Source organism: Emys orbicularis, chromosome 8 (assembly GCF_028017835.1).
Source record: "Emys orbicularis isolate rEmyOrb1 chromosome 8, rEmyOrb1.hap1, whole genome shotgun sequence".
Classification (NCBI taxonomy): Eukaryota; Metazoa; Chordata; order Testudines; family Emydidae; genus Emys; species Emys orbicularis.
Genome location: NC_088690.1, coordinates 3304522 through 3323064, shown reverse-complemented (window position 1 = coordinate 3323064; position 18543 = coordinate 3304522). Strand labels below are relative to the sequence as shown.

Below are 18543 nucleotides of genomic sequence, written 5' to 3'. Positions count from 1 at the left end.
TCCACAGCTTTACGTGAGAACGGCATCTCTGTGTAAACAATCGAGGAACAGTGATGTACATTTGGAACAGGTTCTGACCCTGTGAGAGTGTAAGAACATAGCACGTAGTGCAGGAGATATGAAAGACCTGGTACAGTGTGTGGGTTATACTGTATGTCCTTGAGTTAAGATGATGATTGAGGAATGTGATGCATACTTAGAGCATTTCATGGTTTGTTTGTTTTTTAAAGGGGAACAACACACCCTAACCACCCAGGACTACGGAATGCCCATAGATCACATGTCAATTAGTTCAAAGGTCAGAGGCCAGTTTAATCATTGCAGGTGTGAGTGCCTTTTCCTTAGGACAGTGCTCAGATTAGCGTTAGAATATGGATAACTTCAAGTCCTTGGGCTTCGTCGAGGGTATTTCTGCTCTCCATCCAAGCTGTACGAAGTTATGGGGAGAGGCCACAGGATTCCTCGTGCTCAGCTGGTTTATTTGTGAGGTGGGTGGGGTTAATGTGGCAATAGCCCATGCTTAGCAGAGAGACTTGTTGGCTTTAAACATTCCCTGTGCTCCCTGTAGATTTATGATTTTGACCCCAGACTGGAATTACCTCACTGTCCGTGGGAGTGCGAGGCTGGTTTGAACCTTAAGCTCTTAGTGGTCGTCTCTCTTAATTAGTTTACAGTTCAAACAAGTGTCCATTTTTTTCCTTCAAACAAGAGGAGTCTCCACTATCAGTGGCTGATTTCCCTGAGGGAGGAACTCCTGAGAGAGAGGTTATCAGGAAGAAAAAGCGTATAGAGCTCCATTTTCAAAGCGGTGGGAGGGGAGATGTCTGCATGAATGCTGTTAGTGCTGCTTACCGTTTGAGTGGGGTGTGAGGAACTGCATGCACAGACTTTTCTGACTGCTCATGGGGGATTTAGTGCAGACACATCCAAACACAGGATTTTATAGAGCCACCTGCCACTGAGCGCTAATTTGACCAATGAAATGACTTTTTTCATTCATTGCAAACCTCTTCTTTTCATCCCCCATTTCCCCCTGACTTCTCATAACATCACCATTGTAGATTTCCCTCCAGTGAGTCCCTCAGACCTCATCATTAGGGCTTGATCCTTCAAACACTTAGGGTATGTCTACACTACGGGATTAATCCGAATTTATATAATTCGAATTTAGGAAACCGATTTTATAAATTCGAATGTATTCGGCCACACTAGGCACCATTAATTCGGTGGTGTGCGTCCAAGCTACCGTAGTAGCATCGATTTCCAGAGCGTTGCATTGTGGGTAGCCAATAACATTGAATTGCCAATAACATCGAATTGCGGCCACACTAACCTTAATTCGGATTAACAATACCGATTTTGACGCTACTCCTCTCGTCGAGGAGGAGTACAGAAATCGAATTAAAGGGCTCTTTAATTCGAATTAAATGGCTTCGTTGTGTGGACGGGTCAAGCGTTAATTCGAATTAAAGCAGCTAAATCCGAATTAAAGTCGTAGTGTAGACCAGGCCTTAGTGCCACGCAAGGTGCTTATTTCTGTGAGCAGCCCTGTTGTCGTCTGCGGAAATACGCACAGTAGTAAGCACTGTAGCCTGATCCTGCACCATTGCATTCAGTGGGAGTTTTGCCATTTCATTTCAGTGAGGCAGGATCAAGCCCTAAGTTCAGTAGCATTTGCTGGACTAAAGTGTTCCTCAGTAGCTTGGTGCGATTTGTAGGAAGGTTTCATATGTGACATAAAAGAATTCAAACAGCGGAGGTTATCATCACGGCCCATATAATGCTCCGCCCAGAGAAATGTCTGGCAAGTTTTTTACCAAACAAACTGGCATTAATTATTTAACGCTTACCCAACTGCAACCAGCTCCTCCCAGCAAATACTATGTGACTTTGATGATATAATTAAAGGCTACTGCCTTATCTTTTCAGGCTGATAAACCTGGGTGTATCAGTGTTCAAGACATGGGTTAGTCAGTATTTGTTTCTCTCCCTATCAGCTGGTTCTTGTGGCTGTGACCCATTGTAAAGATTGTAGCAGGATGCCATCCTGCTTTTGATCTTCGTTTGAACTGGTGATGGAGTTTGCTGCCCTGTGAATCGATTAGATTACTTGCCTCTTTTTACTTTCACCTGAAGATAACCTTGGCTTAAACACTCTAATACATTAAATCAAATTTTTTCCTTAGTGGCCTGTTAGGATAGAGCAGTATTAGCAGTCTAGTTTAGTGTGGCTGTCCTCACCACAGGTTTACAGTGCTTAGACCAGAGCTTCATCCGCTTGACATTATAATCACAGCTTCAAATGGCATCTGTGGCTCTATTCTGCTGCAAATCACTTAGGTGATCTCTGGAGCACAGGAGTCCTCATCGAGAGATCTCCCTGCTTTAGCCAGCCTATTGTTCTGTTCTTGCCCAGTTCTGAACGCTAGCCTGGATACTTACCATCAGTTTGTCTTGCTGATGGAGCAGATATTATTTGACGGAGTTGTGAGCAGGATATCCTTTGGCTTCTGGCTGTATAATGTGCAGGACTGTAATTTTGTAACAATGATAGTTGGACTTAAATAGATTTTTTTCAAAATGTTGCGCAAAGATCAGCTTGTAAACGCTCACAATGCCACAGGGAGGTAAGTACTATCCATCTTGCCAGTGGGGAAATGGACACCCAGAGGTTGTGACTGACCCTGGGCCACACGTGAAGTTAGTGTCTGAGCCAGTATTAACTGAGGAGTTCCTGGTTTCCACTCTTCTGTTTGAGCCATGTAATAGGGTTGGCTGCCTCCTGAGCGCTCCCTCGTGGCCAGAGATCACTCTGCAGCACCGGGCCTCTGTTTCCCTCTCTTCAGGACCTCTTAAGAACGGTACATAGGCTTCTCTCTGGGTTAAAGCCACGCCTGCCTGGGGCTGGTTTAATAACGCAAACAGTTCAAAAATCCTCAGGGTCCCAAATTAAAGTCCATCTCCACAACCCAAAAGCTCAAACTTAGCTCTGGCATCTTCTAGCCAGAGCTCATCTTCCCAGTCTGTTCTCACAGCCCGTTCTCCCAGCTCTTCCTAGCTGGAACTCGGCCTTCTGGCTCTGGCCTCAAGGCCCAAACCCAGTCTGGGTTCCCCCAGGAGCCTCCTGGGCTCTGGCCTCCAAACTCCCCTGATGTCAGCGTGTTCCCTGCAGGAGCCTTTCTGTGTGCAGTTTCCTGAGCTTCCCTCCCTTTCTTTGCAGCTTCCTGCTGCTCTTTGTAGGGCAATCACCTGATCCCTCCCAGGTGTGGCTCCATAGCTGGCCCCAGGCCTTCCAGCCCTTAGGGTAAGCCACCCTGATCGTATTTACTAGACCTTTGTAGCCCAGGCAGCCTCCACTCTTCACCTTTGCACTTAAGGGGGATTGCCAGGCCATGTGCATTCAGGAAGGGGAAACCCAGCATTGTGTAGGGGAATTGGGCTTCTTGAATTAAGCCCTAAAGCTGGGAATTGTCTCGTGTTGATTTCCCTGCTTTCCCCCCTGCTTTGTCTGTCTCTCTTTTGCTCAGCTGCCTCTTCCCTTATCTGCTGCCTCCTCCCATCACTTCTCTTGTTTTCCCCTCCCCCTTCTCTTGCTCCCTTTCCTTTCTCTGTGTCACCTTTATATTTTCTCGGGGGGATGGGCCTGGCCTTTTGCAAACCTGTTTTTGTGAGCGAGACTATCAGAATTCTCCATCCTCCATAGAAAGGAGGAAACCTTTCCCAGGGTGCTGTGCAGGAGGGAGCCCTCTGGCTTTCAAATGCAAGACCTCAAAACTCTTTAAAACTAGTGGGATTCCCTATCCTCTTTGCATAGAGAACATTGCTATTAGGGCTTCCTTTCATAGCCACATCCGGCCCATTGATAACATCGGTCCTGGGCATTAGTAGGTGAGCTCATGTTTTTGTTAGTGAAGTAATCCCCTCCAAGGTTATAGATCAGTTTTTAGTGTAACACACTTTACATTACAGTAAAGTGTTACACTATTATTGTAAGATCTTTCCGTTACAAGTGGGATGTGAAGACAAATGAATACTTAGTTCATAATATCTTTAGCTTGAGCTGAATGACGCACTTGAGAAATGCTCCTAAATTAAAGTAGAATTGTCCTGCTTATGTGCCTTGATAGTCCAATCCAATAAATAAGAGACATACACAGAAAAACATTTTCAACAGAACACTCTGGTGTTCACCATAGTCAGGTGTAAAGAAATGTTCCCTGCCTACTAGTATTGTGAGTTTCTGTCATGCTCTGTACAGTGAACTCCTCTTTCCACCTCATCCCAAGACAACCGGCCCAGAGTTGTAAGTGATCCTTTTCCTGGCCTAACTAACACAAGTAAAAAGGCAAGTGCTCTTGATCCTGGTGAAAGCAGAACAAGAGTGGGGGGTGGTGTAGGGGGGAGTACACACTGGTAGGATGTGTTGGGTCAAACTTCATACAGTAATTGTATTCAGACATCAAAGGGGAAAGAGCTAAAAATAAAGTCAGATTCAGGTGTGGATGGGAGTTTCCCTCCTTACTAACCCTTCTTGGTTGATGAGTCTCATTAAAACTATCTCCCACAACTTGATAGTGTTTTATTGTTATCGACTAGCCTAGCACAGTCCCTGTGTTCTGCTCTGATGATCAGACATCCCTCTCCTTGTGCCAGAACGTTTTTGAATGAGACAAGTTTAGTATGGAGAGGAAAGTAAAATCAATGTGAAATGCCAGAGTCCTTCAGTACAGGGCTTCACACCGTCTTTAAAGGGAAAGAGGATGCGCAGGAGGAAGGAATAAATACGCCTCACTGCTCTAGAGGATGTGAACTGTCCTTTGTTCTTAACACTGATTCGAATCAATAGAGAATACTGAGAGTTACCAGAAATACTACCGCTGCGACCAGTTATAGGTAGGGCCTCCGCATTCACAGCTCGTCAGCGAGGGCCAGTGAGGAGAGTATTTGAATGGCCTTTTCTGTGTGACTACATCACATAACCACATGCGCTGTACTCGAGCTGTGACCTAGTATGGTGTTCCAGTGGGAAAGGTGAGCCGCCCCCTTCTCTCAAAGGCCCCCCAACGTGGTGTTGGAAGAAATACAGTTGTTGCCTCCTTGAAGTGAGTTGTGTTCATTAGAGGAGTATGACATTAAAGGGGGCTGGAGCTGCAGTGCCCACAGGTTAGTCTTTAAATGACTGTACCCTGACATTACTCGCTGTAACTTGGAACAGGCTGGGCCCGTTACCTGGGCTTTCTCCCCAGCAACGTACAATCTCAGCTTACAAAGGAAATGTAGCAGAAATAATGACTTTTGGGGGGAAGTGTTTTCCTGTGTAGTCGGTCAGTGCAGAGCCAGCAGGTGTACGTTTATAGGCAGATTCCAGTGATGGCAGCCATCACAGTTCACTTCTTTGTTAAGCCTGCAGTAGGTGGGTAGGAATACATTTGCGCCTTGTAAACTTTTACCATCCATTGCTTTAACAATAAGGTAGAGCTCTTAAAAATGGCTGTGGAATGCTGTGGTGTGAGTTCCCTGTTTTCTTTTCCCTTCCAGGCATCCTCGAATGCACATCAGGACAGGGCTGGCGGATGCCCATCTATACTGCCTGAAGAAGTACGTGGTGGACTTCCTTGCAGAAAATAGGTAAGGCATGGGCAGAGGGAGGTGGTGATGCCAGATGTTTAATGTGATACGTAGCTGTCTAGCTGCAGGGTTCTGTTAAACAGCGTTTTGCATCTGTTTCTAAAATCAAATAACTTGTCCAAACACTTAGCTGTGTTTAAAAATCGGTGATTTCTAACCAGAGCTTTTGTTTTAAATCCTGCAACAGCAAAATTTAAAAGCAGACAAATTTGCCTCCGTTCTGATAATCTCACCGTGTCCCTTGCTTCTACCTACACTGCTGTACTTCCTAGGCTAGTCCTCTCTTCTAGGGTTTCTTCACTGGGTAGAGATGTAAATACATTTCACGCCTATTTCTTTTTCTCCAGCACACGCTCAGTAATCACCTTTTCTCTCCCCCTTCCCCACCCACTAACCCTGTAGGCAGGCTATCTCTGTAGCATCCTATGTTATTAGTTTGTGTTGTTCCCATGTGGAAACTCTGAGACCACCCACCAAGGGTAAGGAAAACATCCATTTATGGAAGACGCGAGTGATCCTGGCTATAACATTTCATGAAACAGGAAAAAAAAAATTAATGTGTTTACCTTAAACCAAACACAGCTAGTAGTTCAGCCTGGGGACGACTTTCAGTTCCTAGATCTTCTGTGGCATCTGTCATGCCCACTCCAGATAGTGAATGTTCACTAAGTTCTCAGATATATTTCCCCCTTTGAAGTGAGATGGAGGCTAAAGGTCATAACTAGATGTTGAATTTGTAGCCATATTTCTTAGCAGAGAAACTGACAGGAGAGAGAACGTTGAGGAAGGAAGGAACTTCTAGTGGCCTTGATCACAAAGGAAGGCACAAATACAGGTTCTCATGATGCACGCCCTCTCTTGGGTATTTGGTTGGAGGTTGCAGGCTCAGGACTGTATGTGTGTGTCTTTTAAATGGAAAATCAGTGACAAATTCCCAGGGGACTCTCTCACCGCTGTTGAGTGTAGTGCTTCTCTATTGCTGGGGCTGGCACTTGGGAGCATTGGTACCAATCAGTTGAATTAATCATAGGCATTGGAAACAAATCTGCAAGATGGAAATGCTTGATTGGCCACGGGTAGTTGGTACTGGGAGCAGCCAAAGCTCCCAGTGCTTGGTTAGAGTTCATTTTAGAAGGCAGGTGGCATTGGTGGAGTCATGTTTATGGATCACATGACTTCAGAGTGAAACGTAGTTTGCGCCTTTCTTTCCTAAGTGAACACATAGGGTCAAATTTTCACAAAGGCCTCAACTCATTTAGTTTTACAGGTGCAAATGATAATGTTAGATGTCTCATGCATTTCACTGCCTCACTGTCTCTATTGTGCCCTCCTTGTCTGTGTCTTCTCTTAAACTTAGCTGGTAAACTCTGGGCCACCTCTGTTATATTGTTTGCACAGTGCCTCACATAACTCAGTCCTGGTCCCTGTGTGCTATACAAATAATAATTTCAGAGGGATAGAAACCAGCATTTTTTTATTGGCATCCATAAAAGGCCTGTGCAAAATTAGATCTCATTTTTGAAAATTTGGCTTGTAATATTTTTAAGGCTTGTAGCATAAAGCATGAAGCCAGGTGGAGGTTTGACTTCAGCAAGAGCAGGATTGCACTTTCTGTTATGAAAATGCCAAATTCTGTTCTCCACACCTGTAACCGCTCCCTGTCCTCTTTAAAACAGCTTTTCATTTGTGCAGTGATCATTGGTTGTCTTTTATCTGTATGCTGAACATGCCCACATCTCTTAAATTAGGTCTTATTTTCTAAGCCCTTTAAATTATAATTGACTTCTTGGCTTCATGTATCATACCATTTAGTTAACATTTTCAAGGCTTGATAACAAAACTCAGATTATCAACCACAGGTGTCTGCTAGTTTATCTTTATTCAGCTACATGTTTATTATTCAACCAATAATAGGGTGACCAGACAGCAAATGTGAAAAATCGGGACGGGGGTGGGGGGTAATAGGAGCCTATATAAGAAAAAGACCCAAAAATCAGGACTGTCCCTATAAAATCGGGACATCTGGTCACCCTAACCAATAACCAACTGCAAGAGAGCCAATCACAGTACAGTGTTGCCACGCTTGGAAAATGGGATTCCTGCCACAATGAATAACCCGGTTTTCAGGCTTCCGGCACTGGTGGGCATTCTCAGCTTGTTTTTCTTTTCTGGGGGAAGGGAAGGACAGTGCATACTCAGAGATCTTTCCATGCTCAGGAGCAGTATTCCAGGACTTTTGAAAGATCCTGTGGAATATTTTTGCCTCAAAAGTACTGACGTTTATATGATTGTTTTTTAAATACTTTGTTTTTCAGTCCAGAGAAAACTTTCATTAAGATTTTACTTTTCTTCAATTCCGTGCTGGGGCTGGAGAAGCTTAGATGCCTTGTTTAAGTTTGAGTGTGGTTAAAACTAACTGCAGAGCCTGAAGTGAACAGTGAAGCTGTTGTACTGTGCCAGGAAGCACTGACACAGTGTACTTCCTTGGTATTGCAATATTTACACTGTGTTAATATTGGAACCTGGGGGTGTGATGGTAGGAATTACTTGTCTTTTTTCATTGTTGCAGCATCAGTGAGGGATCCACATTTTGTTTTCATTGTATTTTAACATACACAAGCAGAAAACACCTTGCCTAGCAGTTAAAACCTCGGCTCCTAGGGCCAGCTATGGTGCAGCATGTTGCAGAGGAAGATTATGATTCCTGGCAGGTTGCGGGATCGCCTGGGGAGCACAGAGTGCCTGTCATTCCAGATAGCATAGGGGCCTGGTCTACACACAAAGTAGCACCAGTTTAATTGAAGATGTGAGTTTTAAACTGGTTTAATTAATAGATTCTAGGACTGGAAGGGACCTCGAGAGGTCATCGAGTCCAGTCCCCTGCCCGCATGGCAGGACCAAATACTGTCTAGACCATCCCTGATAGACATTTATCTAACCTACTCTTAAATATCTCCAGAGATGGAGATTCCACAACCTCCCTAGGCAATTTATTCCAGTGTTTAACCACCCTGACCGTTAGGAACTTTTTCCTGATGTCCAACCTAGACCTCCCTTGCTGCAGTTTAAGCCCATTGCTTCTTGTTCTATCCTTAGAGGCTAAGGTGAACAAGTTTTCTCCCTCCTCATTATGACACCCTTTTAGATATCTGAAAATGCTATCATGTCCCCTCTCAGACTTCTCTTTTCCAAACTAAACAAACCCAATTCTTTCAGCCCTCCTTCATATGTCATGTTCTCAAGACCTTTAATCATTCTTGTTGCTCTTCTCTGGACCCTTTCCAATTTCTCCACATCTTTCTTGAAATGCGGTGCCCAGACCTGGACACAATACTCCAGCTGAGGCCTAACCAGAGCAGAGTAGAGCGGAAGAATGACTTCTCGTGTCTTGCTCACAACACACCTGTTAATACATCCCAGAATCATGTTTGCTTTTTTTGCAGCAGCATCACACTGTTGACTCATATTTAGCTTGTGGTCCACTATAACCCCTAGATCCCTTTCTGCCGTACTCCTTCCTAGACAGTCTCTTCCCATTCTGTATGTGTGAAACTGATTTTTTCTTCCTAAGTGGAGCACTTTGCATTTATCTTTGTTAAACTTCATCCTGTTTACCTCAGACCATTTCTCCAATTTGTCCAGATCATTTTGAATTATGACCCTGTCCTCCAAAGCAGTTGCAATCCCTCCCAGTTTGGTATCATCCGCAAACTTAATAAGCGTACTTTCTATGCCAATATCTAAGTTGTTAATGAAGATATTGAACAGAGCCGGTCCCAAAACAGACCCCTGCGGAACCCCACTTGTTATACCTTTCCAGCAGGATTGAGAACTATTAATAACAACTCTCTGAGTACGGTTATCCAGCCAGTTATGCACCCACCTTATAGTAGCCCCATCTAAATTGTATTTGCCTAGTTTATCGATAAGAATATCATGCGAGACCGTATCAAATGCCTTACTAAAGTCTAGGTATACCACATCCACAGCTTCTCCCTTATCCACAGGACTCGTTATCCTATCAAAGAAAGATATCAGATTGGTTTGACACGATTTGTTCTTTACAAATCCTGGCTATTCCCTACCATCTTACCACCTTCCAAGTGTTTGCAGATGATTTCCTTAATTACTTGCTCCATTATCTTCCCTGGCACAGAAGTTAAACTAACTGGTCTGTAGTTTCCTGGATTGTTTTTATTTCCCTTTTTATAGATGGGCACTATATTTGCCCTTTTCCAGTCTTCTGGAATCTCTCCCGTCTCCCATGATTTTCCAAAGATAATAGCTAGAGGCTCAGATACCTCCTCTATTAGCTCCTTGAGTATTCTAGGATGCATTTCATCAGGCCCTGGTGACTTGCAGGCATCTAACTTTTCTAAGTGATTTTTAACTTGTTCTTTTTTTATTTTATCTGCTAAACCTACCCCCTTCCCATTAGCATTCACTATGTTAGGCATTCCTTCAGATTTCTCGGTGAAGACCGAAACAAAGAAGTCATTAAGCATCTCTGCCATTTCCAAGTTTCCTGTTACTGTTTCTCCCTCTTCACTGAGCAGTGGGCCTACCCTGTCTTTGGTCTTCCTCTTGCTTCTAATGTATTGATAAAAAGTCTTCCTGTTTCCCTTTCTTCCTGTAGCTAGTTTGAGCTCATTTTGTGCCTTTGCCTTTCTAATCTTGCCCCTGCATTCCTGTGTTGTTGTCATTACATCAGTGCGCGTTTGGATGGGGAAGTGCTTAAATCAATTTGAATGTCTTAAATTGGGCTACTTTAAATCAGTTTGTAATCCATTTAAAAGCATCTGATTTAATACACTGAGTTGCAGTTTAAATAAACTGGTGCACACACTGTATGTAGACAAGTCCAAAGTTGCTGAGCATCAGCTTCAAAGGAGGGAAAATATCGTTTAACAACAGCTTAACCAATTCACTGTTGGTTGAAGTACGATTGTTGCTTTGGATATGAGAAGGTCACACCCCAGAGAAGCCATCCAGTAGTGCAAGATTTCTAGAGAAGACACTGGTCTTGTGGTTCAAGAGCAGGATACGGTATCAGAATTCCGGCGTTCTGTTACCAGCTCTACCACGGCTTCCTTCATGACCTTGGGCAAGTCATTTCATTTCTCTGTGCCTCAGTTTCCTCCTCTGCCCGGGACTGTTCGGAGACTAAATTAATCAATGTTTGTAAAGTGCTTAGAACTATCTGATGGAAGATGCTATGAGAGGGCAAATTCTTCTCAACCAGTCCATAACTCAGCTCACAGAACTAAAGGCTTGATAATGTGTTAAATGTGAACGAGTAACTGATATTCCTGCCAGAAGTTCGGTTCTGTTATAGCAAAGTCTGGTGGCAAAGCAAACAAGTTCTAGAGCTTCCGAAAAGCAAGGTTCCCTAGTGCATCTGAATGATGGTCGGTGAAAACTGCCATTATTTTTGTCTGTGTATTATGTGTACATCAAATACTGCAATATTTGTGTCCTTGCAAAGTCAAGCGGTCACGCACCCTTGCTATTGTTTAAACCTGGGAGAGGTTTTTCAGGCTTTATTTCTTCACAGAAGGAAAAACACTCTTTGCGTGTGAAAAAGTAGATCTTTTTGGCAGTTAAAATGCCCCCCAAATCCCACGCAACTCTCAAACACTAGCCCAATTTTGAATTCCAGCGGAATAGGTCTATAAACTTGTGACAGTCCCACCCTGCCCCTGGCACGATACACACATTACACTAAAATGGTCCAAACTTGCTGTCTTCCTGGGGAGTTACCTGTAATGTAAACTTAAACAACAAGAAACAGACTTGGTCTAAAATGTACCCTGAGCTAGGCTGTTCCTAGGGATTTTCCCTGCAGGACCCTCTGTTCCCTCTGCCTGCGAGAGATTGGAGCTAATGGGACCACCTCGGTATTGGTGCCATGGTGAGTCAGCAGAATAGCCCTACATCTCTGAGCAGGATCCCTAGACCCTGATACCAGCGTGACTCAATAGAAGATCTTGCTTCTCTATGCAGGGTCCTAAACATGGCACCTGTGAGAAAGTTTTCCTTTAATTAAAAAAAAAAAAAAAAAAGCCTCCTTTTATGAGGATGTTAAAGATAACTCGAGGGCCAAATTGTTAGTGCTAGGAGACCCTCGGAGTGGTGAGGGAGAAGTGGAACAGTGCTGGCCGTGTGTTAATTACAGGAGCCATTCTGCCAGTGTGGGGCTAGATGGCTCATGGTGAACACCTGCACCTCATGGAGAAGTGCACAGTATTGCTTCTCTTAAAAGGATCAGCATGCAGCAAAGGCCAGCACGCTGCAGACAGCTGCAGAGGCTGAAGCTGGCTGGGGGCATACTCACACCCCACAGCTGGCAGGCCTCACACCCTTGGGGCTCTGTGGTGCTGGCCAGCACAGTAGCCAGTCCCCTTTTCTGGCACTCTCTCTTGAGCACTAGGTTGGAATCCTGCCTTCCTGCTGCTTATAGGGGAAATGGAAAAAGAGTCCTTATTCCCTTTTCCCTTATGAGCACAATCGGTAGCAGAGGGAGGATCTGAGCCTGTGCTCTTCGAGCACGCATGCTGTATAGGCAGGTGTTAATATCAGTGCAGTACGTGCTCAAAGTTGGCTTGCTTACAATCCCCAGGAAACTTTCAGTGGAAAAATAGTGATCTACATGAAATAACATAGTAGATTTTCATTTGTTCCTTTTCCAAAATATTTCCGAAGCTCTACCCTGGCAGAATTTCTGTTTAAAAAAATAATACAGCAACTTTTCTGCTTTACAGAGCTTATCATTGACTCCCCAAAACTCCTGTTGTGAATTTGTCCTGGCAGAGTGGAGAATGGGGGTCTGTGTAATTGGTGTGGATTCGTGTGCGTGCGTGTGCGCAATGTGTGTTTAAAGTACACAGGATGTATCAATGATATCGTGCCCACAGTCAGTTACAGGCACAAAGGATAGTATTTATGGTAGATGGCTAACTACTTGATTGTCCCCACAAATGAGGCCTCATCATCTGAATGCTATCATTTTCACCCTCAATTGATGGTGGGCAGTAAATTAGAGGCCAAGTTGAGGCCTCTTTAAAAAATATAGCCCTACTTATAATTTTCCCCAAAAATCATTTTTATTGTGTATATATAATATATGAAAAAATGTGGTTCTTGGCTAAGCTCACTTTTGTCAGACTTCATCCTACTGCAGATTTTTTCTGACCCCATAAAATACATGTTCTCCTTCGAGTCCGTGTCCGTGTGGATCCCACTGGAGCTGCACATGCACCCCATGGATGCGAGCTCAGAATCTTTTGCCTACCAGGTTGTGTCTGGGCCGCGCATGTGTCCTGAGTCACCTCATGCTCCCATAAGAAGGCTGAAAGAGCAAAGCGGCCCTGTGCTCTTCGATTCCCTCTTACCACTCATGGCAATGAGACGCAAGGTGGACTGTATCTGACCTGGTTCTGACTTTCAAACCTTACTTCAGTAAAGAAGATTCTTCCCTGATTCCTTTTTATTTCTTTCTGTATTTTAATTTTCTTTAAGAACATAAGAATGGCCCTACTGGGTCAGACCAAGAGTCCATCTAGCCCAGTATCCTGTCTTCTGACAGTGGCCAGAGCCAGGTGCCCCAGAGGGAATGAACAGAACAGGTAATCATCAAGTGATCCATCCCCTGTCACTCATTCCCAGCTTCTGGCAAACAGAGACTAGGGACACCATTCCTGCCCATCCTGGCTAATAGCCATTGATGGACCTATCCTCCATCAATTTATCTAGTTCTTTTTTGAACCCTGTTATGGTGTTGGCCTTCACAACATCCTTTGGCAAGGAGTTCCACAGGTTGACTGTGCATTGTGTGAAGAAATACTTCCTTTTATTTGTTTTAAACCTGCTGCCTATTAATTTCATTTGGTGACCCCTAGTTCTTGTTTTATGAGAAGTAGTAAACATCAGTTCCTTATCTACTTTCTCCACACCAGTCATGATTTTATAGACCTCAATCATATCTCCCCTTAGCCATCTCTTTTCCAAGCTGAAAAGTTCCAGTCTTATTAATCTGTCCTCCTATGGAAGCCGTTCCATACTCCTAATAATTTTTGTTGCCCTTTTCAGAACCCTTTCCAATTCCAATATAATTTGTGTGCCGCCGCGCGCCCTTCCCCCCCCCCCAAAAAAAAGAGAGCGAGAGAGAGAGCAGTTATAACAGACAGAGGGGAGACCTCCCTGTACAGTGGGGTGAGGTGCTTCTTGACAACCGCTAGTTATGGCGGACTCCAAATCTTTGGGGTTTAAACCCTGAACCCACCATAGAAGAAGACAGCAGCTGCCTGTTCTGTCTCGGGGAAGCACATGTCCCCAGCAAGTCTGTTATCTGCTGCTCCTTTTTGTCTTGCATGCGAAAGTCCTGAGATATGAGTCTCAAGTTACCCCTCTTGGAGCAACCCATGAGGGTAACTTCAGCTCCAGGATCTTGGCTGTCCTCCAGGATTCTTCGAGTGCTGTCTTTGTAGGGGCTCCACTTCAGGTGATGGTGCCTCCTGGCACTGTTGCTCATAGGCTGTTCCATAGCTGTACTCGTCCGGGCCATGCACGCGCTCTACAGCTGTCTCACGGCGCCTGTCTGTCCCGTTGAGCGCACGTTCCTTCTCAACCGTCCTTGGCTGAAGACGGAGCTCTCCGCAGTGCGACAGCCCTTTCTCCCTAGAGTATAAAAAAATAGAAATTAGTAGTTAAATAAATTTTCTTTTATTGTTTCATAGTTCGTTTAATTTTTTTTCTTCAATACTTAGATCTGTTAGTTCTCCTTAGTTCATAGTCCCCCCTCAGGGCATGAACATTAACGACTATGCCAGGTTCCCCTGGTTTTAAGAGATGCGGCTCCTGCCGCAAGGTAATGCCTAGATCCGATGGACACACTCAATGTGTGAGGTGCCTCGGAGAGATGCACATTCCTTCTAAGTGCGTTCCTTGCAGCAACTTGAGGGCATGAGCCCGCCGAGACCGGGACCTCCGCCTGAAGATGATCCTAATGGAGAAATCACTTCTCCCAGGATCAGACAAGGATCCCCCAATCACTTCCTCCCCCTAATAAGGAATAAATACATCTGAGTCATGACAGGCAATGTAGCATGCATGTTCTACATCAGCAGACAAGGGGGGGCTCGATCCCACTCCCTGTGCACCGAAGCCATGATGCTATGGGACTGGTGCAGCCACTACAATATAGACATCTCAACCTCTTACCTTCCTGGATGCCAAAACACCACCGCCGACACCCTCAGCAGACACTTCTCACGGGAACACGAATGGGAAATGAACCCCACAACCCTCCACCGAATATTCAGATGATTGGGATTCCCTTCCATCGACTTATTTGCCATGTCCCAGAACCGCAAATGTACCCGGTTCTGTTCCAGAGCAGGACTCTGCCCCCGATCCCTTGGGGATGCCTTTCTAATTCGGTGGGACAACTCACTTATGTACGTATTCCCACCAATACCACTAATCCACAGAGCCCTACGCAAAATAAAGGAAGACAAGGCCACAATCTTTGATTGCTCCAGCGTGGCCCAGACAAACATGGTACCCTTACCTGTTATGTCTGTCGATCTGTCCGCCACAGACTTTCCCATTAACATGAGACCTTCTGTCGCAGGACAACGGACAAGTCCTACGTCCACAACTAGAGAAGCTCCATCTGAAAGCGTGGTTCCTCCATGGTTCCACTGTTCAGAACAAGTGAAAAATATTTTGCTAAACAGCAGACACCAATCTACACGCACTGCTTACCTGCAGAAATGGAAGCGTTTCTCCACGTAGTGTTCAAACAACAGATCGCTACATGTATTGCACCATTACCAGCGGAACTAGACTATTTGGTCGAATTGAAGAATTCAGGACTATCGCTAAGCTCTATCAAAGTTCACCTTGCGACGATTAATACTTTCCATAACACAATCGAGGGGTTTTCAGTTTTCACACACCCCATTACAAAGCGCTTCATGCTTGGTCTACAAAACCTATATCTGGAGATGCATTCCCCCACCCCCACATGGGACCTCCATTCGAACCAATGGCTACCTGCTCCTTACTTCACCTGTCCATGAAGGTGGCTTTCTTAGTAGCCATTACCTCCACTAGATGAGTTAGTGAGATTGGCGCACTAATGGCCAACCCACCCTACACCATCTTTTTCAAGGACAAGGTCACATTATGACCCCATCCAAAATTTCTCCCCAAAGTGTCATCAACCTTCCATATCAACCAACCCATTCACCTTCCCACATTCTATCCCAAGCAGCGCATGTGCTCACAGGATGCAGCACTACACACCCTAGATGTCAGACGGGCGGTAGCCTTCTACCTGGACAGGACGAGATCTTTCCGAAAATCACCGAGACTCTTTGTCTCGACAACGGAATGTTCCAAAGGGTCAGCAATATCCAAACAACGACTTTCGAAATTGATATCGAACTGTATTCGTCTGTGCTACGAAACAAGGGAAATAGAACCCCCTACGGGCCTCAGATCCCATTCCACACGTGCTATGGCAACTTCTGTGGCTTTTCTTCACAATGTACCCATTTCATTTGCAAAGCCGCCACTTGGGCATCAGAACATGCCTTTACCGATCACCATTACACAACACTCCAGGGATGATGCCATACTTGGCCTTCCAGTCCTCTCTACTTTGGTTAGCCATATACCTCCAAAGTCCCCCCATCCTTCATGGGTACTGCTCTACATTCACCTGAAGTGGAGCACCCACAGGGACAGCACTCGAAGAAGAAGAAGAAGAGAAGCTTACTCACCTAGTGCAGTAACTGAGGTTCTTGGAGATGGTTGTCCCTGTGGGTGCTCCACTACCCACCCTCCTCCCCTCTACTTTGGAGTTTGATACGAGGACTGTACGGTAGAGAAGGAACAGAGTGGGGGTGGGCCGCACATGTGCGCTCAATGGGACAGACAGGCGCCACAAGACAGCTGGCCCGGCCGAGCACTGCTATGGAAAAACCTCAGATCAAGGGCGCCAGGACGCACCATCACCTGAAGTGAAGCACCCACGGGAGGACACATCTCAAAGAACATCAGGTACTGCACAAGGTGAGTAACCCTCTCTATTGTCTCAGCGAGCCCCTTGGCTGATGGGCACCACACTCACTTCCAGCAGGGAAACAAAGGTGGCAGAACCTCTGACATCAACATCCCTGACACCGGCTGCATTAACCTCGGCCCCAAGGTGTTGGCACCACTCCAGGGCAGAGAGACCCAGCTCTGTCCCCTGAACACCAGGCATAAGCAGCTCTAAGTGGACAACACATCCACCCCACAGGGAGGACTCTAGGTCAAGGAAGAAGCCCTCAGCACTACACCACAAGAGAAATTGAGTCTGGCCCAGTTGTACCGACTTCCATGCTGGCGCCAGAACCTTTCACGGCACCGAGTTATGCTTTTAAGCCTCCTTCGCTGCTCCTCTCAGTACTGGACTTGGCAATGGCCCTTGCACAGGCCATTCATCATGTAGGCATTGTGAGCGGATAGAGCATGTCCAGTGCACATAGACTCTTGGAAGAATTTAGCTGAAAAACAAAAGTCTCTTCTGAGCATGTGTGAACTGTGGTGTGGTTTTTTTTTTTTTTTTTTTTTGCACTCTTATAACTTGGCCAGATTTGGACATTTTTTCATGGGGATGGCAAATGACACATCCCTGACACAAAGGTGAACTTGTGCCAAATTTCAAGTCTCTGCACCAAAGCATGGAGGAGTGCTAGAGCTTCTCAACTAAATGTGTTTGGTTTCTTTTAAAGGTCGGGGGGGGGGGGGGGGGGGATGAATTGTTTGTTTGTTTTTTAACATGGACAAAACAACATATTTTTCCCTAATCTCATTCTTGGAAACGATTGAACTATTTTTGCTGAAACTTTCCAAAAAAATATCAGCCTGAGGCAAACACCTGTTATGAGTTATTTCAGCTGAAATGGTTAACGTTTGGCAAAGTTCATAAGCAAGTGAAAACAAGGTCTTCTACTGGAAAGTGTTGGTCAACTTTAACTTTGGGTGGCACCACTTGCCTGTAATAAACATACATGACAACTTAGGGCCTGAGTTTTCAGAAAGCAGATACTGTATTGCATTTGCCCTTGTGTAGTTACTTTACCTGTGCATGTGAATCTTGTGCAATTTGTGTGCACAATTGTGGTAATCGCATTTGCTAATGCAAGTGGACCTTTGGCCTCAATTTCCTGGAAATCAGACTCTTAAGCATGTGTATAAAAGAAATGACCATGGTTACCAACAAATGCGTTTCTTGCATATTGGAGCATTTCTCCTGTTCCTATTTCTTTTCAAGATCTGGGTATAATCGTTTATGTATCTGTGCATATTAAAAACCACATCTGTGCTTTGAACCTAGGAATCTTGAATTGTTTGATGCAGGATAATCTATTGCTTTTCTTTACAGCCACTTGGACACTGGACAGTTTTGTTTCATGGCAGGACTCCTGGTACTAACAGGGCAAATTAGAACCACAGTGAAGGACAAATATAATAGAGAGCGATTGTGTGATTACTTTGGAAGGTCTGACTGGGGAGAAGTAGGCATGATAGCCTCAATTCCCCCGATACAGTTCACTTGTCACTCACCACCCTAATGTCTCCCTCCCTCCCCGCTGAGTACTCTGCCCGCAGGGGCTTGCTGGAACCAGAGAGAGCTGATTGAGAGCTAAGGGAAAGGATTAGATCTTCACCAGTTTTCCTCAGGACTGTGGACCTAACAGCCAGGGTTACCAGTAGTAAACTGTTCCCAGAACTGAGAGCTAATCTCCTTTGCAACAAACTGTGTAGTGAAAGTCCAACTCGATCCGCTGGCTCACTTTCAATGAAGCTAACCGTTGCCTTTTGCACTGCTGAAATAAATAGAAATAAACCGGGCTTTTTCTC

At 45.0% G+C, this 18543-nt stretch overlaps 1 protein-coding gene across 3 annotated transcripts in view; it reads left to right on the top strand.

Annotated features, from left to right (window-relative positions):
* The window catches only part of EIF2B3 (eukaryotic translation initiation factor 2B subunit gamma), a 149826-nt gene that overhangs the window by 71586 nt on the left and 59697 nt on the right, over nucleotides 1-18543 (top strand). For all 3 annotated transcript variants that reach the window (XM_065409141.1, XM_065409142.1, XM_065409143.1), the window contains one exon: nucleotides 5539-5628. In XM_065409141.1, coding sequence (XP_065265213.1) covers nucleotides 5539-5628 — 90 coding nt within the window. The remainder of the gene's footprint in view (nucleotides 1-5538; nucleotides 5629-18543) is intronic.